The sequence below is a fragment of the Diceros bicornis genome, chromosome 13 (assembly GCF_020826845.1).
Source record: "Diceros bicornis minor isolate mBicDic1 chromosome 13, mDicBic1.mat.cur, whole genome shotgun sequence".
In the NCBI taxonomy this organism is placed as follows: domain Eukaryota; kingdom Metazoa; phylum Chordata; class Mammalia; order Perissodactyla; family Rhinocerotidae; genus Diceros; species Diceros bicornis.
Window position 1 is genome coordinate 29093697 of NC_080752.1, and position 22063 is coordinate 29115759.

General features: G+C 59.2%; 1 protein-coding gene across 4 annotated transcripts in view; it reads left to right on the forward strand.

Annotated features, from left to right (window-relative positions):
* The first annotated feature begins 1394 nt into the window (after nt 1–1394).
* TMEM201 (transmembrane protein 201) overlaps nt 1395–22063 on the forward strand; it is a 28327-nt gene continuing 7658 nt past the window's right edge. The window contains exons 1-7 of one of the 4 annotated variants that reach the window (XM_058552841.1): nt 1395–1565; nt 8391–8511; nt 9172–9366; nt 10761–10937; nt 12861–13213; nt 13856–14062; nt 19547–19779. In XM_058552841.1, the coding sequence (XP_058408824.1) occupies nt 1453–1565; nt 8391–8511; nt 9172–9366; nt 10761–10937; nt 12861–13213; nt 13856–14062; nt 19547–19779 (1399 nt within the window). In that variant the 5' untranslated portion in view covers nt 1395–1452. The other 3 variants (XM_058552839.1, XM_058552837.1, XM_058552838.1) reach the window with 3 other exon arrangements.

The window sequence follows — 22063 nt, forward strand, 5'->3', positions numbered from 1 at the left end:
CTACAAGTGGTATAGGTCTGCGCCCCAGAACAGAACCCTGGCCACCAAAGCAGAGCACGTGGAACTTAACCACTAGGCCATGGGGTTGGCCCCAGTGCCACACTCTTTGAAGGAAGATTCATGGCTGTTCATCATTTGTGGTGAAAGCAGCAAAATGCAAAGGAAGGGCCTTTGCTCTGACATCCACTCCAAGAAAGAGGAGCTTCCAGTGCAGACTGTAGTCACTCCCTAGGTTCCTGCCCTGCTCCTCTCTCTGCCGTTCCTGTTGAATGTGCATGACTAGAGTGTGGGACAGGTAAACTAGCAGCAGCATACCCATCAAATAACCCATCACTATCATGACAATGAGAACTCGACGAGGACCTCACAAAACACTGGAAATGTGGGGTCGGCCTGCCCCCTGGCCTGGCAGTTAAGTTCCACAAGCCCCACTTTGGCTGCCCAGGTTCTGTTCCCCGGCACAGACCACACCACTTGTCAGCTGTGCCATGGTGGCAACCCACATACCAAACAGAGGAAGACTGGCACAGATGTTAGCTGAGGGCCAATCTACCTCAGCAAAAATAAAACACAAAAATGAACACTGGGAACGTGGGAACACTGAAACATTTTGTGATACAAATATTTCTGACAATTTTTTTTTGTTATAAAAGTAGCTTAGCTCAAACCAGTAATACTAAAACACTTGCATAAAGTGAATCTTCTCTAAATCCACCTTCTGAGGTAAGTTTGCAGTTCGGTGTTAACCATCCTCCACTTCCTGCAGACATACACGTATTGTAGGAGTTTATTCAAACTTAAATAATATCAAAATGAATGTGCGTGTTGCTGTTTTTTTAAGTATATCGTCCTTCCAGGCCCATCCCTATGGCTGACATTCTGGTAGTTGCATTACTTTCCGAAGTGTGGCTGTCCTACGATTTATTCAATCTCGACCCTATCAACTAGTTTTTTGACTATTGGAGTGGCTTCAGTGGAAGTGGCTTAAGGAGCTGCAACTTGCAGCAAAACAGCATTGCGCGCATAGGCCGGGTTGGCTGGGCGTCGGGAAGACGGGACCAGCGGGAGAGAAGACTACATGGTCAGAAGCAGCCGAGTAGCCCACGACGCTGAGGTTGCAGAGTTCGCGGGAGGGGCCCGGAGAGCGCAGCGGGAGCGGAGGAGGGCGCGAGGCGGGGCTCCGCGCGGGGATCGGCGCCGCCTCCCACCTCCGGCCGCGGGAGGGCGCGCTCGGCTGGTGCCGCGGCTTCCGCCGGCGCCCCGCCCGCCGGGCTCGCCCCGCGCCCCGATTGGCTGCGCGGCGGGAGCGCGCCGAGTCAGGGGGAGGGCCCGCGCCGGCTACAAAGCGGCGAAGGTCACGGCGCGAGGAGGCGCGCGCTGCCGCCCCGCGTCCCGCCTGCGCCCTCGGCCCCCGGCCCCCGGCCCCGCCACCCGCCGCTCGCGCGCGGAGCCATGGAGGGAGTGAGCGCGCTGCTGGCCCGCTGCCCCACGGCGGGCCTGGCCGGCGGCCTAGGGGTCACGGCGTGCGCCGCGGCCGGCGTGCTGCTCTACCGGATCGCGCGGAGGTGAGTGCGCGCGGCCCACGCGGCCCCGACCCGCCGCCCCCGCGCCCCGGCCCGCCGTCCGCTCTCCGCCCGCAGCCCTCCCGCCCCGGCCGGCTCCGGGGCCGCAGGCGCCTCCCGCCCGTGCCCGGCGAGGCCTCGGCTCCGCGGTGGGCCCGGGCTGAGTGCCCGCGCGCTCAGATCCGCTCCGCACGCCCCCGCCCCCCCGGAAAAGACCGGATCTGGAATCCTTACTTGGAAAGCGGCCGAGAAGTGGGTTCGGGGACCCCAGGAATGTGGGGCTGTGGGGCGGGCGAGGGCAGCCAGCGCGTGGGTTACAGACTTCCTCCCCCACGGAGACCTGTGCTGGCCGAGCCACAGAGTCTGCAGGGCCCCCCCACACCCACCTGGCCCCCCAAACCCTGCGAGAGAATGGAGCGGGCATGAGACTGCTTTCACCGCTTTCCGCCGGTAGCCCTGCTCCCTGGTCCGGAGGAGCACGCTGGATGGCATGATACTAGCTGGCACTCACGGTCTGCATATGCTGTCTCAGGGGTTGTTCTGATCCTACGTTAGCGCGGTTCAGAGTCACAACCCCTGCTCCCCCTGGAGAAGCTGAGGGACAGAAGAGCTAAATAAATTCTTAACAATTAGAAGAGTCCGGGTGTGAACTGAAGCAGCCTGGCCCAAGAGCAGGAAAGCCTGCTCGGCAGAGGTGTTGAAAATGGACTGGGGCTGCTGCTGGGCTGGTTCAGTGGCCGCCCCCAGCCCGCATCCTCCCCCGGGCTCAAAGATCATGCCGACCCCCATGTTGAGAGCTGGCCTCTTTCCTGGCCTCCATGGTCAAGGAGAAAAGCTTTTATGGCCTCTTGCTTCAGCAGGGTCTCGGGGGTAGCCGGACTGTTTCCTCACCTGATCCACCTTCCCAGGGGACAGGGAAAAAAGATGGGGTTGTAGCTTCAGCAAGGGATGTGGGAAGTTCAGATCTTAGGTGAAAGAAGCGAAGGAACTTGCCCACAGTCCCTGGGCAGCAAGTGGCAGAGCTGGGATTTGAACCTGGGCAGTCTGGCAGTTTTCCTTAACCACCACCATGTACTGCTGCTCACCGGAGGAGAAAAGTGAGGGCGACTGAGTCACAGGCTTCCCGGAGGAGGAAGGGGTAGGAGGAACATCAGCTGTGTCAGCAGGATGAGCCAGACTGGCAGGCTGAGGAGGGGGCGGCCTCCCAGGGGAGGGCAGCCAGGGATTGAGAGATCGCCGACTCCAGGGTCCTGACAACCCACATGTGCGTGTCCCAGTTCCTGCCCAGTTTCTGGAAGCTGGGGGGGCTTGCAGGACCGGCTGGTTCAAACCAGTCATTTTATACACGAGGGAGCTGAGGTGCAAGGCGGGTGGCGATTTGCTCAGACTCCCAGAGCGTGTTGACAGCAGAGGTGGCTCCAGAGCCCGAATTGTCTCCTGGACGCTGCTGCCTCCCAGTTAAGCCGGGATGGGAATGTGGCCCCAAGGATCAGAGCCTGGGCCAGGCATTGTCTCCAAGCCTTGAGTGCCTCAGTTGGGTTGAGTGTGGCTGGATTCGCACTGGGTTTGCTTCACTGTGCCTCGCGCTCCCACGTCTTGTGCTGCGGCTGTCCTCAGGGGTCCTGTCTCCCCTCCTGGGCTGCCAGCCACAGCTTTCCCTCTTCCGGAGACAGGAGTCTGGGGCTTTGGTGCCGTGTTGGGCGGGCCGGTGCGAGGGGAGCCAGGAGGGTCCCTGGAAGGCTTTGTCATTCCAGCGGCAGGACATGAGTCCTGGTGTGTCAATGGGACCTGTTGGTTGGGCTGAGAAGGACCAGCCTTTTCCCGGGATGCTCTGCGATTCTCAGATCACTGGCTTTTGTCTAGGGGTCGTAAATTGGCCACTGTCACGATTCAGAAGCGAGACCAGCCCTGCAGAGACTGAGCCCTTCTCCCTCCAGGGGGAAGAATGCCATGATGGCAAAGAACGTTGGCTTGGCCACAGCATGGGTTTTGAATGTGCAGAGAGTTGTTTTTGGAAAGCAGCTTGGCCAGGTGAGTGAATGCGGGCTCAGCGCAGAGGTGGAGGGATGTGGAGGGAAGACTGGCCGAGGAGCCAGGGCAAGAGGGGGCTTCTCTGAAGGGCTGCAGTCCTCCCAGAGCCTCGGGCAGGGCCAGCCCGGCTTCCCACCCTTGGAGTGGTCTTGACCGGATTATCGTTGGTGATTCGGTGCTGATGACATGCAGAAGCACTTGCACGCTGTCATTTCGTGAAACCCTGTTCTACAGATGAGGAAAGCAGGCTCGGAGAGGTTGGGCTTCTTGCCCTATAGCACCCAGCTGTTGAGCGGCAGAGCCCTGCCTCACTCCAGCCCTTCAGCTCCCAACCAAGCTGTGCAGTCTGGATCCTCACTGAGTACCTTGGCTGCTGCTCTGCACCCACGGGAGGCTGCCTGTCAGCGCCGTCATAGGGTAGAAGCCTGAATCAGACTTAACCTGGCCTTCCTCACCCTGTGTCCAGGCAGTCATGACGCCTTCTTATGCCTGCCCCACCCCCACCCCCCGTCTCCCTCCCCCGGACTCTGCTGCTCAATAGTGTGTCCAGGATCCGTCTCCTGCCAGCACATTCCTGCTCGGGTGCCCATAGGTGTTTATTGGATTATCCACTTTGTGGAGTTGGGAGACTGAGAGGATGCAGCCTCCTCGTGCTGGCATCCAGAGTCCGCGATTCCTGCCCACCTCTCGCCATGCTGTCCTGGTGCTGCACACTCTGGCTGAGGGGCCGCCACTGCCTGGATGCACACTGGGTGGGTGGGCCCCCCCTTGCCCAGCAGTGCCACCCGTTTGAATGCCGTCTGCTCCTTTTGCCCTGCTTCTGGTCAGCAGACCCGTTCTTTAGGGTGAGTGGCAAATGCTCCACTTGTTGGCCTCTCTCCTGTGGCGTCTGTCACCGCCCTTTGAGGTTCTTGTCCTGGTGTCCAGGTCGGAAGTGGAGAGCCTCGCTCATTTCTGCCTCCCTCCAAGCCTGATGTGTGCTCGGTAAACACCACGAGGTGCATGGAGCTGGGGGCTTTCTGTCTTGGTGTTGGCAGGACTGCTGTGGACGTAATTGTGTTTTGCCTTGCGGCCGGGCAGGAGGCCTGGAGGCCGTGGGTCCTGACAGTGCTGAGTTGCATTTTGGTGCTGCTGTCACTGCAGACCTGGAGATGCCATCTTGGATTCTCCCAGTTGGATGGGACAACACATGTTGCCCACTCAAGGCACAAAAGAGCAAGTGAGGAGCCAGCTGGGGGTCCAGGAAGGACCCCTTCACTGTGAGGCTGTCCTGGGATGTCCTCTTGGGGCCCTGCCAGAAGCTGATTCTTTTAGAGACCATCTTGTGGACCCTACCAGGCCAGCACACAGTGCCCAAGGTCACAAGCTACGTGCCGGGCTCCTCTCGGGGGAGACTGGCACTTCTCAGAGCCTGGTGGGGACTGGTTGATACACTGGCCTCCCCCAGACTCTGAGCACCTCCCCCCCAGTGTCTCCTCTATGTGGCACAAGAGATGGGCTCACTCCTAGCACAGGACATACATCCACCCCCACCCCCCAGAGGGAATGGTGGGATGTCAGGGCGTGGCATTGTGTTCAGGGCTGATGGGGTGATAACATTGTTAAGGGCATGTGTTGGTCTTTTCTCCCCCAGTGTGTGTTTGGGGCTTGTGGAGGAGTGGGTCCAGAGCGTGCAGCTGCCCCTGGCTCCTTCCAGGGGCGCACCCTGCTCTTGGCTGCCTCAGGCTGCCTCTGGCCCTAGCAGAGCCTGAGAGCTCAGCACACAGGTAGCAGGAGCTGGGTAAGCGCCTTCTAGGCCTCCCATCTCCCCCCCATCCCCCCACCCTGGCCCAGGCTGTCTTATCTAACTCTGTTGCCTATGTGACAGGGACATTTTGTCTTGTCACCTCAAACTTTGTCCACCACTAAGAGGGCTTGTCCCAAAGCCTTGCTAGGGACCAAGGTTGCTGGTTTTGGGGAGAAGTGGGTTGAGGGGTTTATGACAGTGGAATCGGGAGGGTATTTCCTTGATTAAGAGCAGGACCAGGGCTAAGCTGGCTCAGAATAGATTGACCCAAACACTCCCATGTCAGGCCTGGTAGAGGTGGGTGCAGGCCCAGAGGCCAGGACCAGCCGGCCATGGAGACCAGGAGCTATGAAGTCGGCCGTCGACTGCAGCCCTAGGATGCATTTCGCATTCACTCATGTGTCTAACGCGTGAAGTCCTGGGAGGCCGCAGCGCTGGTGTGTGGGCGCTGAAGTTCACACCCAGGGCCCCATCACTTGCTAGTCCTGCTGCTGCTCACGGGCCTGTGGACCCTTTCAGGGCTCGACCCAAAGGAGCCATGGGAGTTGACTCCTCGATGTGTGGATCCCCGCCTGGCCAAGGTGGGTGGCAGCTGCTTTGGCCACAAGAGAGGACACCCCCCACCCCGTCCTGGGCAGGGATTGCCAAGGACTGAGAGTGATAGGAGCTGGAGCCACTGATCCAAGGGACCAGGGCGAATCCACTGCCTCCCCTTCCTGCCACCGGCTTCCAGGCCAGGCTCGTTTCCCTAGCAACGGAACTGGAGATTCGGAGTGGAAATGATGACTCCCTGGGGTGGGAGGGGCTTTGTGGCCGGGTCCCTGCACCAAAGCTGCGGTTCCTGCTCGCCAGCCATCGGTCCCCAGGGCTGTCCTCTTTATCCCTTTCCCTGTATCTCTCTTTATTTGTGCGCTGCCAGCTGTTCTGCTTGGTTCTTCTCCAGAGGCTAAGTGTGGGGTTCTGGGGTAAAAGGGCTGAGGGGTCCTTCCGTGAGGCTGGAGGGGCCCAGGGGGCAGATGAGAGAGGTTTCTCGGCCTGCGTCATCGGCCATTAGGACACGCCACTGTGCACAATTACACAGAGGCCTGGTAAAGCAGGTATAAATTAACAAAGAGAAAGCCAAGGGCCTAACTGCCCAGGAATGCCAAGTGCTGGCCCCTCAGCAGAGCGGAATCCACACCTCCAGCCAGGCTTCTGCTGCCTCCTTCCACCGCACTTTGCATGAGGCCCAGAGAAACTGTCCAGGGGCCGAGCGCTGACCCCTGCCAGGCGCAGCTTTCCTGAATTCTCTCATTTGATCCTCTCAACAGCCTCTCTTTGGGACAGGGATTATCATTATCCCCATTTGCCAGATGAACAAATGAAGCGGAGGTTCCAAGAGGTGGAATGACTTTCCCCGAAGGCCACCCCCTTGGGACAATGGTGCCACACTGCCCAAACCCTACCCTCTGCCTCTGTGCTGTTGATGAGATATGGCCATCCCTTGTTGTCCACTGTGAGGGCTTTGGCCTGAGGTGGGGCGAGAGGGGTTGTGGGGCTGCAGCTGCTGGGGGCGACCTAGGGTGCCCTCTGTGGACTCTGGAACCCTTCCCTGCATGGCCTGGTTCCGTCTTCTCTGTCCAGCTCCTCTGGCTCCGGCAAGAAGTGGGTTGAGGGGTTTATGACAGGAGCTGGGGGGCATTTCCCTGAGCCACCCTCCCCATGTAACTGCTATTTATTGGGCATTTAGGCCGGGCTGTGTAAAATACTTCCCACACTTGACCTGTTCTTGTCCCCAGTTGACAGGTGATAAGCCTGGGGCTTTGAGAACTCTCGTAACCTGCCCGTGGTCAGAGGAAGCGGTGGAGGGGCAAGGCCAGGAGGCCGCTGCCATGTCAGGATCAGGGGCTCTGCTTCCCAGGGGCCAGCCTTCCTTCCAGGCCCCTGACAAGCCTGTGGACAGGATAGTGACAGAGCTGGCTCTTTTCGTTGCAAGTCTTATGTCATTGGATCCTTGTAACGTGCGGATGCCATGGGTGCTGTGATGGCGCGCACTTTGCAGATGCAGCCGAGGCTGGGAAGGGAGGAGCTTCCTGGGGCTCACATCTAGACAGTGGCAGAGCTGGGACTCTGGCTCCCAGAAACTTGGGGCACTGCTGCCCCGTGGATAGCAGGGCTGCCTGTGTGTGGTGTGGCTGCCCACTCCGGCAGAGGCCCAGGCAGGTCCCCCAGAGCTGGAGGTGGCCTCCGGGGGAAGGCAGGGGGACAGGAGTGGGGAGGCCAGGACCCCAAGGCTCAGGCAGCTGCCATCTGTTGCCCACATTGTTCCTAGATTCCTGGGACTGGAGGGGTTTGTTGAGCAGTTGCTGTACACACTTCCCCCTCCCCCCCCAATAGCCAATGAGGTGGATGGAGGGACCCAGAGCACAGATCCCCCAGTGTCTGGGCTGGGATTATCCTGCAGACTCCACCTGTCACCACACGTGTGGCCAGCGAGGGCCACTGTGCCCCGCCTGCCCTGTCCCCTCCACCAGAGAGAGTTGGCCCCAGGCTGAGCAGCTGTCTCTAGTCCCCACCTCTTTGGCCCCTGTGAAGCACAGGAGGCTCCTTCCCTGGGAAGCTCCCCGGAGAGCACTATTTCCACAGCCTGGGAACGGGCCTCTGGGGAAGGGCGGGCAGTCCTGGAGCCTGGTCACTGTGGGCCTGACCAGCCTTGGCCCTTCTTGCCCCCATGCCTGAGCCCCAGGACACCAGAGGCTGGTGGCCCTGGGTCCCCCCGTGGACACGGTGGAGCCGAGGGGTCTGGTGAATTTCCAGCTACTCCTGCTGGCAGGTGGCTTTGCCTGGAGGGCTGAAAAGAAGCCCGAGCCAGCATGGCCTCTTTGCTTGGTCTTCCCAGTGGATACAGAATGCCCAGTCCAGGGCCTTGTCCTCCTGCCTGCCCCATCCTGCTTCCCACACCCTTTCCCTGGTCTCCCGTTGCTCGGGTGGCGGAGGTCTTCTGGCTGACTGCAGTCTTCGCTCGTCTACAGGATGAAGCCAACGCACACCATCGTCAACTGCTGGTTCTGCAACCAGGACACGGTGGTGCCCTACGGGAACCGCAACTGCTGGGACTGCCCCCACTGCGAGCAGTACAACGGCTTCCAGGAGGTGCAGGGCCACCCCCTCGTCCCCTGCCCCGCGGCCCTCCTTTGAGGATGGGGAAACAGACTCAGGGAACCGAGGTGACTTGTCCAAAGTCACACCGCTAAGATTGGCAGATTTGGAGTTCAGACCCAGATCTCTCTGCTTTGCCCTAGCCCAGGGGTTGGCAGGCTTTCTGCAAAGAGCCACAGAATAAGTATTTTAGGCTTTGCAAGCCATACGCTCTCTGTCGCGACTACTCAGCTCTGCCTAGCCGCCATAAACAATATATAAATGAGTTCGCGGGGCTGTGGTCCCAGAAAACTTGATTCACAAACACTGGCGGCCAGCCTACCAGCCATAGTTTGCGGACCCCTGGCCAGAGCACGGTTTGCAGCCTGAGTTCCCCAGCACTATAGGGTTCTGAGGAATGATGCCAGGTAGAGGTGGGTGGGTGAGGGGTGAGGTCCAGGCTGCACTCCAGGCTGGCTGGCTGCACGCTCGGCATCCTGCCTGTCGGGTTCCATGTGAAGTTTCTTTGGAAGAAAAGCTGCTGTTAAATGTAAAGAAAGAATGGGAAGGTTTGAGATCCACCACCACTTCCCGGAGCCTCGCCACCCAGGGCCTCCGTCCTGGTGCCAAGGCTGGGGAGGCTCCCCACTGACTCAGGTCCCCCTCCTCCCCCAGAACGGCGACTACAACAAGCCGATCCCTGCCCAGTACATGGAGCACCTGAACCACGTGGTGAGCAGCGCGCCCAGCCCCCGCACCCCCCCGCAGCCCCAGCAGTGGGTGAGCAGCCAGGTGCTGCTGTGTAGGAGGTGCAGCCACCACCAGACCACCAAGATCAAGCAGCTGGCCGCGTTCGCACCGCGAGATGAGGTAAGGCTGGGACACGGAGGGGGCAAGGAGGGGCTAGGGGTGCTTTAGAGTAGCTGAGGGGGAGGCATGAGCTGGGCTCTCCCAGACAGTTGGTTTTCTGTCCTGAGTGCCCGCTGGGCCCCCTCCCCACCCTGACCCTGTGCTGGCCCCACATTCCGGGTGTGTTATTTCTTCCATCTTAGTTGGAGCCCTGCTTGTCGCTCTCCCTCTGTCTCATGATCTCTGCTGTCTGGGCTCCAGGCCTGGAAACATCATGGGAACCCCAGTTCCTGCCAGTCCAGAGGGATTTGTCCCTGGGCAGGGGGAGGTGGGGTCCTTGGGCTCCAGCTGGGGCCCTGTGGGAGCCATCCCCTCCGTGTCTCTCTGAGTCAGTCTTGCCCACTGGCTGGCCAGGCACTTTGCTCTGGAGTTGGCGGAGGATGGTCCTGGCTTCTGGGGGAGGAAGATAGGCGCTGCTCAGAGGCTTGGCATTAGTTCACCTCCCTGGGCCAGCCCTGGAGCCCAGCAGCCTTTTTATCTAGTTAATCCCACCTGCCCACCCCCCCTCAGAGCCCAGCCCAGGGGTCCTGTGACTCCAGGAGCAGATCCAGCTGAGGCCCAGAGACACTGACTTTCCCAGAGTCCAGCCTGGGAGGGAGGGTGGGCAGGAGAATAGAGGTGAGTGAGGGCCGGGCAGGGAGGGACAGGGAATCTGCAGAGGGGAAGGCGTGTGTCACTTGGCAACCAGGGTGGCTTTTCTGGCGTGTTTGGTCCCAGCAAGAGGAGGTCAAACTGATAACGCTCCTGGCCACTGCAGACTGAAATGTTTGGCTCCTCTGGAAATGGGGAGGGAGAGGTGCGTTGCTGCATCTCCCAGAGAAGGAGGGGTGGGACTCGAGTCTTCTGGGCTATTCCTGAAGCCCTAAGAACTCTTCAGCTCCCACTAAGGCCCTGGCCCAGCCAGGGGCCCTCTGGTGTTTTCTAGATCCTTGGGTTTAAGAGAGAGGCAGACCCTGCCTCTGGGTTGTCCATCTGCTCAAGTCCCGGTAGTGTCAGCCTAGAGCCACCTTCTCCTGTGGCTTGCCCGCCTTCCTAGAGCTCTGGACTCCAGGAGCAGGACCTGCAGCAGGGACCCAGTCCCGAGCTCCTGGCCCTCAGGTGTATCCTGTGGAACAACAGAACTTGGCTAGAATGTCTCCCGTCACCTGTGTCCCAGGTTCTGGGCCAGCCCTTACAGCTGACATCACCATGTGCGGTGAGCTGTTTGTCCTGTTGGGCAGCAAAGGGAACAGGTTCATAGTGGAGGCAACTTGCCCATGGTCACCCCACTTGTAAGTGAACCTAGGATCGACTTACTAGACGGGCAGCCTCAGTCGCCCCCCGAGGACCCTGAGCCTCTGTCCGCCCCTCTGCAGGGCAGGTACGATGAGGAGATCGAGGTGTATCGGCACCACCTGGAGCAGATGTACAAGCTGTGCCGGCCATGCCAGGCCGCCGTCGAGTACTACATCAAGCACCAGAACCGCCAGCTGCGCGCCCTGCTGCTCAGCCACCAATTCCAGCGCCGGGAGGCCGACCAGACCCACATGCAGGTCTGAGCAAGGCGTCACCGTCTCAAGTTTGTGCAGAAACCCCTCACAGAGGGCTGGGCCCCAGACCAAAGGGTAGCTCTTCAGAGCTGGGACCCTGTTCCCTGGGGCAGCAGCCTTCCAGTGGGGCCACATTCCTACCCTGTCCCCAGGCCCCTTTGTGTCATCAGCCAAAGCAGGTGTTCCGAGAAGACTGGTTCGGTGTCATGATGCATTTGCTACTTGGGTCCTTAAGCAGGGCTTGAGTTGCCCTGCTGTATCTGGGCACTTACCTGACACCTGTGTTCGAATCAGAGCACCCTTGGTGGCAGGTGCGCTCCTAGGAGTGGTGACTCCCGTTTCCAGCCGTGGAAGCCCAACTTGGGAGGTTAAGTTGCAGAGGGCCACACTCCTGGGGTGCAGTGGTACCAGGAGTTGAACCCAGGACCGTCTGGCTAAAACTATCATTTTTTTTTTTTTTTTTAATTTTATTTATTTTTCCCCCCAAAGCCCCAGTAGATAGTTGTATGTCATAGCTGCACACCCCTCTAGTTGCTGTATGTGGGACTCGGCCTCAGCATGGCCGGAGAAGCGGTGCGTTGGCGTGCGTCTGGGATCCGAACCTGGGCCGCCAGCGGCGGAGCACGCGCACTTAACCGCTAAGCCATGGGGCCGGCCCAAAAAACTATCATTAATTTTTATGATTGTACTCAATTAATGGAATGATCTGGTTAAAAAAATGTGTTAGGGGCCGGCCCCGTGGCGTAGCAGTTAAGTGTGCGCACTCCGCTACTGGCGGCCCAGGTTCAGATCCTGGGCGTGCACTGACACACCGCTTGTCTGGCCATGCTGAGGCGGCGGCCCACATACAGCAACTAGAAGGATGTGCAACTATGACATACAACTACTGACTGGGGCCTTGGGGAGAAAGAGGGAAAAAAAAAAAAGAGAAGGATTGGCAATAGATGTCAGCTCAGGGCCGGTGTTCCTTACAAAAAAAATATATATGTTACAGTGGCAAGTGGATTTAGAAGTAAAAACCATCTCCCTCCAAAGAAATTCGCACCCCTCGAGTCCCCAGATGTGCCCTGTGTCCAGTTGGTGTGCAGTTTCCAGTCTGCAGCCAGGTCCCCGACCATATGGCCACACTAGTGGCCCGCACACCCGTGTTTGCATGGCAAGACACTGTGACCTTTGGTTTTCCTGCTTGCCACCATAGAGGTTTCCTTCTCCCTAGACTGAGCAACTTATTGCTGTATTTTTTAACTTAATTTTGGCCAGAGTTATCTGTATATTTATTACAATTCCAATTAAAATCACAATAGGATTTTTTTTTTTCGGTGAGGAAGATTGGCCCTGAGCTAACATCTGTCGCCAATCCTCCTCTTTTTGCTGAGGAAGATTGTCGCTGAGCTAACATCTGTGCCAGTCTTCCTCTATTTTCTATGCGGGATGCCACCACAGCATGGCTTGATGAGCGGTGTGTAGGTCTGTGCCTGGGATCCGAACCTGTGAACCTCAGGCCACCGAAGCAGAGCGCATGAACTTAACCACTACCCCACAAGGCCAGCCCCACAATAGGAATTTTTGATGAGCACTTGACAAAATGATAGAAATTTATTTGAAAGAATAGGTCACCATAATATCGAAGGGATTTCTTTAAAGAATGTGGCAGAGCAATACCCCTCCCCACACAGTAACTCTTGCAGGGGTGAAGGCCCAGAAATGGGACACATCAGTGGAACACATCCATGGAACACAGTGATAAACTAGAAACAAGGCCGAGAATGCATCAGAATTTAGGGCCCACTAAAGACAGCATCTCTGATCATCAGGATCTTCAGCGAGTGCTCTGGGGCCCTGGCCAGATCCCCATGCGCACAGTGGGCACCGGGAATGGCCGTTGGTGGCTCTAGCCATCTCTCTCACCAGTCTCTCCTTCCTCAGAGCTTTTGCTCGGCTGTGGTGAAGGCCCCGGTCCAGGTCATCGTGCTGCGTGCCCTCGCCTTCCTGGCCTGCACCTTCCTTCTGACCACTGCACTGTATGGCACAAGCAACCCCTTTGCCCCGGAGGCCACCCTGCCGCCAGCCCTGCCACCTGGTGGCAATGGCTCAGCCACACCTGACAACGGCACCACCCCTGGGGCTGAGGGCTGGCGGCAGTTGCTGGGCCTGCTGCCAGAGCACGCGGCAGAGAAGCTGCACGAGGCCTGGGCCTTCGGGCAGAGCCACCAGATGGGCGTCGTGGCGCTGGGCCTGCTCACCTGCCTGCTGGCCATGCTGCTGGCTGGCCGCATCAGGTGCGTGTGGGGCCGGGCAGGGCAGGACTGCGTGGAGGAAAGTGCTCAGGGGTGGAGCCCTGGGCTGAGCTCCGCAGTGTAGCGGGAACAAGATGCGGTCCTTCTTCTCTGGTAGCTGGGAGTCTGGCGGGCGAGAGGAGAGCAAATGACCTGCCTTAGAGGGGTCAGCGGCACTCAGAGCCGGCCCGCCACTTACCGCTGTGTGCTGGGCTCTTGGGGCCAAATCGCCTCTCTCTCCACCTCAGGCTCCTCGTCTGCAGAGTTGGAGGGGTGATAACTGCCAGCCTCCTGGTGGGAGGGTCAGGAGGGGGGCCCTCGGGCCCTTGCTGTCCCTCCCTGGGTGGTTGCAGACCCTGTGCTGAGTGGTGTCCACATTATCTCAGTGACCGAGGGAGGTTTCTTAGCCCCGTTGTACAGGCTAGAACACTGAAGCTTAGGAGAATCACCTGCTCGGAGTGTAAGTGTTGGCCCCAGGCGTCAGAGGCCCGTGCCCTCCTCTTGGCTCTGGGTTCTGTCCCTGAGCAGGGCCGGGCTGCTGCAGGCAGCAGCCTGCAGCCTGCCTTCCTGAGGCAGGAAGTGGCAGGAGGGGAAGGGGTCTTCTGCTGCTGCAGTGGGCCCTCACCCCCACCCCCTTCCCCCCAGCAGGCTCCGGAGGATCGACGCCTTCGCCACCTGCCTGTGGGCCCTGCTGCTGGGGCTGCACCTGGCTGAGCAGTACCTGCAGGCTACCTCACCCGGCTGGCTGGACACGCTCAAGTTCAGCACCACGTCCCTGTGCTGCCTGGTGGGCTTCACGGCAGCCGTGGCCACGAGGAAGGCGACGGGCCCACGGAGGTTCCGGCCCCGAAGGTCAGAGAAGCAGCAGTGACTGTGGGGGGAGGACAGACGGACGGACAGGCCCAGAGCTTTGCCCCCAGCCTGGAGCAGGGCACCTCAGTCTTGCATCTTTCTTACCTGCCTCACTCCCGTACCTGCCCAGCCTAGAACCTCCGGTCCTGGCCCAGCTCCTCCACTTCCCTAAGGACTCAGGCCTGCCCTCTTTTCCTTTCCGGCACCACCAAGCCATCTCGCAGCCCACGGCGCTGCCCGAGTGCCCTGTGGCTGCTCACCACTGCCGCCACCTCTCTGGCCAAAGACCCCCTCACTGCCCCAACACTCGAATGCAGGCGGCACCCACGCAGCCTGCCTCTGACACCATTGGACGAGGGTTGTGGGCCTGCTGTCTGTTTCCCCTCCTACTTTGCCCTATCTCTGAGCCCCTGGCACAGGGGCTGGTGACAGTGGCTGCGGGCTGGGCCCTTGCTGCATGGCCTGACCACTCGGGCTGCTTGGCACGGCAGGTGCTGCTGAGCAGGGGCCAGAGCAGAGCCCCCCACCTTGTCCCCACGTCACCTCTCTGGTCTGTCCTGTTGGTCCTGCCTGTTGCCTGGCCAGCACTGCCAGAGACAGTGGAACCAAAAGGAGGCAGGGTTGTGCCCTGGGTCCACTGCTCGGTTCCCTGCTCTGAGACCCCATTTTCCCTCAGCCTCCTTCCCTGGGAATGGAAAGTACAGTTCTTGGGCCCAGACTGGCCTTGACAATGTGTTTGTGGGGTGAGGCCCTTCTCAAGGTGGACAGTAGAAAAATTCTCTTCTCCTGTGGTCAGCAAGTTCCTTCTTAATAGACAGGCTGTGGTGGAAGCTTGCCCAGGTTGGGGTGGTCTGAATAGTCTTTCCTTATTCATGTATTTTGTGGGCCACATAGAGAAATAGGGCGTGCATGTTCTGCCCACTCCCCTGGGAAGCCCCTGGCTCTGCCCTGGAAAGGCAGGCCCCTGACCCTTATGGCTGAGCCCTCCACCTGTGCACGGCAGGAGCTGGGGTTCAGGCTTCCTGGGCCAGGGCTGCCCTAACCAGCCAGCAGTGTAGAACTGCTCTCATTGGCTCTGCCCCCCCCATGCCCGAGATGTCCCCAATTTCTTCCGCTCACTGCCATGTGATGTCTGGGAAAAGTACTAACTGCCCAAGGTTAGTATAGGGTAGAGGGCCCCAGGACACACAGGCCCACCATGACACCAGTCATTTATCACCTTGTACCTCTCTGGCCTGTCACTGTTACCACCCTCCTGGTCCCTGGAGCCCCTCGTGGAGGGTGCCAAGGCTTCTGCTTTCCACTCCCCTGTGGGGCAGCCACAGAGCCCCCAGGGCCTCAGCCTCGCTCTGCTTGGGTCAGGTGGGCGTGGAGGGATGGTGGCCGACCCCGAGCCCCACGCAGGGCTGCCTCCTCCCGGTTGCCACTCCAGGGGAAGAGGCCGATGTGTGGTACAGACCTGCTACTCCTGGCCAGGCTGCAGCCTCGGTTTACCATCTGTGAAATGAGAGGTGGACCCCCCTCCAGGGCCCTTGACTGCTGACCTTGGTGTGGACCTGCTCTGGAAACCGAGGTGCCTTCCACATGCAGAGGTTCTCAGCCTAGGGCTGCCTTCAAGGGCCACAGCAGGAGAGGGGACCAAGGCTGCCCTTACTTGGTGTTTTGCACTCTGATAACCCCAGAGTGGGCCTCGCACTCCCTCCAGAGCCCATGTGTCTGCCACTTGTCACTCAGCATAAACCCCACTCCAGGTGTGGCCCCAAGTGTGCCAACGCCTCCATTCCGCTCTGCACGTCAGAGCCCAGAGGAGACAAAAGCAGATTACACATGTGTGAGGGTCACATTCAACAAGAGCAGGGGGCCACCAACTAACTGTGCCTGAGGGGGCAGGTGAGCGAGTGCCCTGGTCAGGCCCCTCGTAGAGCCCCCTAAAGAGCTCAAGAGTCGTGCCCGAGCCCCACTGTCACCTGCTCGCCTGATTGGGTGGCAGCCTCTGCCTGCTTGGCGTCCGTGTGTGGAGACCCCTGTGTCAGGAGCGTCCCCCCATTAGCTTTGGGGGCTCAGCTGGTTCTGTGTGGAGGGGGAGGTGGAAAACCACTGGGGAGACGGGAGGAGGGGTGGGGGACAGCTTAGCCTGGAGCAAGCCTGTCTGTGCAGGGTGGGGAGACGCTGCCTTCCCTCCGCCCCCAGTCAGCCTGCCTGAGGGGAGGGGAGGCGCAGGTACCAGGTGGAGCACCAGCAGTCTGTTGGCGGTGCATGCCTTTGTATCTAGAATCTCCTGTTCTCGAGGAAACTGACAGCGTGATGCTAATTACTCCTTTTCTTGGCATTGAGTAGAAGTCAGACATCTGTGTGTATGTATGTATTTAAGTTAAATTATTTATAATAACCGTAACCAGCTCTCTTGCTGGCTGGGAGCCCCAGCTGAGCAGATGTCCTCCCTGCCCTCCAGTGGGGATGGAGAGACACCCTCACGAGATGAACCTCGTCAGAGGAAGGCGTCCTGGCCTTTTTAGAGTTTTGTGTGACTTTTTAAAATTACCCATCTGTCCTTTAAAGTTTCATTACTTGGAGCATATTCCAGCACCTTCTGATGTTACTGGCAACAATGAGGAAGTGCAGGCACCACTGGGATCATGGCTTATTAACTGGGAATGTGTCACCCCACCAGGGATCTCCCCTCCACTGGGGACGACCGTCAGAGCATCTGGGGTTGGGGTGACCGTGAGACGTGAGGGAGGTCCACGTGGCTGTCTTCTCCCTCCAGGCCTGGGGTCCCCACCCCGGGCCGAGCAGCTCCTCCCTCACTTGCCCAGGAGCAAACCGCCTCGACGCCCCCGCCCAGGAGGAGCTGTGTCCCTGGGACTGTTGCTGAGTCTCTCGTCCCTGCCCGTGTAGTAGAACTGGATGATTGTCTAGTGACCCTCCGCTCGCTGTAACCATGACTCCTGGCCGTAGACGGCGTGTTTTTAATGCTGTATTTTCAATAAATGCCTCCGGGGTCCTGCTTTTACCGGTGGGCGTCAGGCACTGCGTCTTTTTTGTTTTTTCTTTCACGTTCCTTCAGAGGCTTCTGTGCCGGGGGCGGGGGATTTTAGGGGACAGACGTGCCCACAAGAGTCAGGTTTGGGAGCTGGTGACGTGGACCCCAAATGGCTCAGGGCCCAGCTGTCTTTGCGTGCCCCCTGTGTCGTATTTTCCCCATCTCAATAAACTGCTGCAAGTGTAGGCCTCGCTCTCCTTCCACTCCCAGCTTGGACTGGTGTTGGGTTGAAAAAGACCAAACGTCCTTTGTGTCAGCTGGGACACAGTCCCATGGCCCGACCCCTCCCCAGCACCCCTTTTCCCCGGTGGACGTACAAACTTGATTTTGGGCTGAGTGCCTGTCTGAAACGGGATTTGAGGGCGCGGGGCGGTCAGGGGGCCCTCGCCAAAGGAAGCGTCGGTACCTTTGAAGCTCTCCAGCCTGGCGGAGATTGGAGCCTTTAACTGGAGGCTCCCAGGGGACCATCTTCCACAGAGCCGTGGAAAGCTCACACTTGGCGCTTTGCGAGGATCCGCTAGTTGAGTGATGTCACAGTGAGAGGGGTCAGACCAAGAACTGTCTCCCCCCAGTGCCAGCATTTTTTATGGCATCAGAGATGGGAACAGCACCTGTGCCAGACGGATGAGCGACTCAGGCCCTAAGCACTGGGGCGGCCCCAGCTGTGAGCAGGATCTGGGAAAAGTGGGAGAGAGTTGGCAAGACCCAGCCAGCTGACCATCTCTGAGACCCGCAGCCTGACTTGGACCCGCCCCCCTCACTGCTGGTTAGCAGGGTCGCCCTTGCGACTCCTAGCCTTGCCTGTGGGCTGCCTCGGGGGGTGGGCACAGGAAGCCCAGCGCAGAGTCCTGCTGCCGTCTGCTGGAAGGGCCTGGGCATCCCCTGTTCTTGTCAGGCTGCTGCTTCGCCCGACAAGACTCAGTCCTCTAGGAGGTGCGGGCCCCAGCGGAGGACAGAGCTTCGAGCGTGATCGGAGCAAGTTGGCCAAAGGTCCCAGCGTGCCCTCACTGCCCCTGCAGTGTCCCCCCACCTCAGGCCATCCCCCAAGGTAGTGACCCGCCCTGCTGGATGGTACTGCGATTTTGAAATGACAGCACAAGGTCGTATCTTCTGTTGAGAGGCAGAACCTTACCCTGGCGTCTTAGGGGCAAGGAGGAGAGTGTCAAACAGGTTCGGGCAGGACAGGACAGTGGGTGGAGTTTGGGCACGTCCATCCTGGAGCCAGCCAGCTTGACCAGATCTTTCTGCAGATTCACTTAGTGAGCTCCTGCCTTGATTTACCCATGTTCTCCAAACACTGGGCCCCACCTTTGCTTCTGAAGTCCAGGTTACCTCCTGGTGCTTTGAAAGGTATTAAAAAGGTCACATGATTTCCAGGAAGGCAACAGCTGACCCCACACTTCCCTCATAAGACTTGTTTATAAAGTGAGGGGTGGGGATGAAAAACAGCCAGGAAATTGGTCGAGTGTAGCTTGGCTAGTGGTGCCCCAAGCGTTTGGTGGTGATGGGCATGGGTGGGTACCCTAGCCGGCCCCCAGCTCTGCTGCAGGGCCTGAGCCAGCCTGCCCGGCGTCGGCACATTGTCCATGGGCCCATTTGTCCCTTGGGACCGAGGTAAGGCTGGACCTCCGCACCTCTGTCCAGATGGCAGACTAATGGATTAACTGCCTCTGCCCCCCACCCTCTGTAATCAGGTGCCTTAATCAGAAGCATGGTTGACATTCTGGCTTGGGGCCGCCAGGTCCTGTGGTGTGATTTGTACCATTCTCGAGTTAAAGAGACACTGTCACCTTCCGTCTTTCCGGCAGCCTCGCGGTCGTTTAAAGGTCTTTTCTAAGTTTGGGTCTGACTTGTGTCCTGTGAGAGCCTCTTCCTGGGGATTCCCAAGCCTGGCCGCCTCCCCCTCTGCTCTGCAAGGGGCTTTAGAGGAGTGTCCTGTGTCTGAGACCAGAGAGCAGCAGTGGGACTCCAGAGTCGGGCCCTGGGGAGCAGGGGGCTCCCTGAGCTGGCCGCTGTGTCAGGAGGCTCTGGGCCCAGAGCAGGAGGTGGCAAGGAGGAGCCCAAGGCCATTGGCCTGTACTGTGTGCCTGGCATGGCCCGGCATTTTGCTTCAAGGCGAAGGGTTGGTGTGAGGTTGGCAAGGGCGACAGTGTCACTTTAATACCGAGACTCAGTAGTGGAACTAGTTTGCTGTGAGGCTGTGGGGGATCGGAGGGGGCATGCCGGGAGGGGTGGGCACGCTGGCACCTCCCAGCCACCCGCTCCTAATGGCGTAAATGTGGTCGGACTGCTTTTCTGCTTCCACTAACACACGCCTCCTCGGGGACCCCGACTCAGGCCGCACCTTGCACTGGGGGAGAGGGGCTGGGCACCCCCAGAGCACCCCCAGAGCCCTCCAGGGTGACCGCCTCCTCTCTCTCGTGCCCGACGGGCTCTTGCAGGTACTTCCTCGGAGACTCTGCCAGCCTTTTCCCCACTAGCCCCAGCCTGGCCATCCCCTGCCCGAGTGTCGCAGGCTCTTCGCCATCTCTGTTCATCCCCACCCCGCCCGGCTTCTTGCCACTCGCCAACCAGCAGCTGTTCCGGTCTCCCCGCCGGGCCTCACCCTCCTCACTGCCAGGCCGCCTCAGCCGGGCCCTCTCGCTGGGAACCATACCCTCTCTGACTCGAGCAGGTAAGGCGTTCGGGCATCAGCAGACGGAGCAGGGCTGGGGGCAGCTGGGCACACGGACTCTGGCCGAGTACAAGGTGGCAGGTGTGCAGGAGAGTGGTTAGAGCTCCTGCTGTACAGATGGGTGGAACTGGGTTCAAATCCTGGTACGTCCACTCAGTAGCTGCCCTTAGCCAAGGGACTTAACCACTCTGAGCCTCAATTTGCCTCCAAAAAAATGAGGCTGCTAGTAGAACCCACCCATGGTGGTTGTGCGGGTTAAAGGAGATGATGTATTTGAAGTGTATCCAATGGGTGCTCAGTAAGTGTTCACGCTTGTTGGGGATTGTGTTTTACCACCATTCTTACTGTTATTATTACTGCTGCTGTTTTGAGACTGAGGGAGCTAGAAAATTTGCCCCGGCCTCTCTGTGTAGTCCAGAGGGCAGGGATTCGGTTCAGGTCAGTCGCATTTATTGAGGACTTGCTGCACGTGGGCCCTAGTGTGACTCAGACCTGGTCCCTGTCACGAGAGACTTTCTCTCCTCCCTCACCTTTCCCAGCAGGATCTTCCTGGGAGGTCATTTGTAAATCAGATCCAATGTCACCTACTTGGAGCCCCGCGAGTGTTCCGTGGTGACCCGCATCCCTTTGGGAAGCCACCTGGTGTGGCGTGGACTGACTGGGTTTGCCTCCCCCTCGGTGGTGTGGCCTGGGGGCTGGGGGCTACGAGGCAAGATCCCATCTGCTAAGAACGTGGGCGGCTTCTTGGTAAACGGAGCTTGCTAACATACAGTGTCTCATTTAAGCCCCTCAACAGCTCCGCCGGGCGGGGGCTCCAGCTCCAGTCAGATGCCCCAGTGAGTCCTGGTTTCCTTCCCAGACTTGCCCAGGGACCCGCTGCTGCTAGGACGTGGCGTTTGAGCCCAGCTCAGGCTTCTTCTAGTCCTGTTGTGTGCAATCAGGGGTCCTCCTGGGTTGGGGGGTGACACTGCAGGAGGGACGGCTCACTGGGGGACACAGCGTTTGAGCTGAGCGGTGGAGAGGGTCCGAGGGTGGGATTGACGGTGTCATGCCCCACGTACAGAGATATGTACTCCAGATGTCTCTGTGTAACCAAACGTGAGCCAGGTTGCTGGGGGAAAGGGCTGCTGCCTGCCCCCTGCCGGGAATTGTTACTCAGCAGAGTTCGTGAGCCCCTGCCTTCGGGAGAGTCACAGCCAAGCCCTGGCCCAGCTCAGGCCCTGGGGCTGACGGGGCCACTGTGGGCTCTTCCTGAACAGCAGTGGGAGCAGGGGGACCATGGAATGCCATGGACACGGGAACCTGGGAAGCCCAGCGGCTGGGCCCTTCCCCAAAAGAGTGTTCTCTGGAGCTCCCCACCAGGAGCCAGGGACAGGATGTCAGGCCCTCAGGGTGGGGGTGGGCCAGTGGGGGCAGGGGCCCAAGCTCCCGGGCCTCTGCAGGACGGGCTCGGGTGCAGACCCTACCAGAGCCTGTTGATGGCCGTCTTGGGGAGAAAGGGGTGCAGACTAGACAGGGAGCGTTGCCTCTTGCTTTGTTCTTTAAAAATTGAAATGACTTGGGGCCAGCCCAGTGGTGTAGTGGTTAAGTTCGCACGCCCTGCTTTGGTGGCCCGGGGTTCACAGGTTCAGATCGCTGGCGCAGACCGAGGCACCACTCATCAGGCCATGCTGTGGAGGCATCCCGTATACAAAATAGAGGAAGATGGGCACAGATGTTAGCTTAGGGCCAATCTTCCCCCACCCCCCAAAGCTCCAGTAGGTAGTTGTGTGTCATAGCTGCACATCCTTCTAGTTGCTGTATGTGGGACGCGGCCTTAGCGTGGCCAGAGAAGCTATGCGGTGGTGCGCGCCCAGGATCCGAACCGGGGCCACCAGCAGCGGAGCACGCGCACTTAACCACTACGCCACGGGGCCGGCCCAGGGCCAATCTTCCTCAGCAAAAAGAGGAGGATTGGCAATGGACATTAGCTCACGGCCAAGCTTCCTCACAAAAAAAAAGAAGAAATGATGTGCGTTAATAGTCCTGCGGGGTGAAAGGCAGGGACTTGACCTCCAAAGGGAGCATTTCTGCTCCCCATGTTCCCTGTAAGGCAAATGTAGGGTTGAGAAACAACCTGGGCTCTCCACTGCCACCCACCCTCCCTCTGGAGAAAACCCCACTCAGTTTGATGGAGGCGAAATGGGGGGAGCTCAGACTTACCTCTCGGTGCCTCCCTTTCCCCATCTGTAAGTGGGGCTAGTAATACACACTTGGTAGGGTTGTCTTGAAGACTATACGCAGG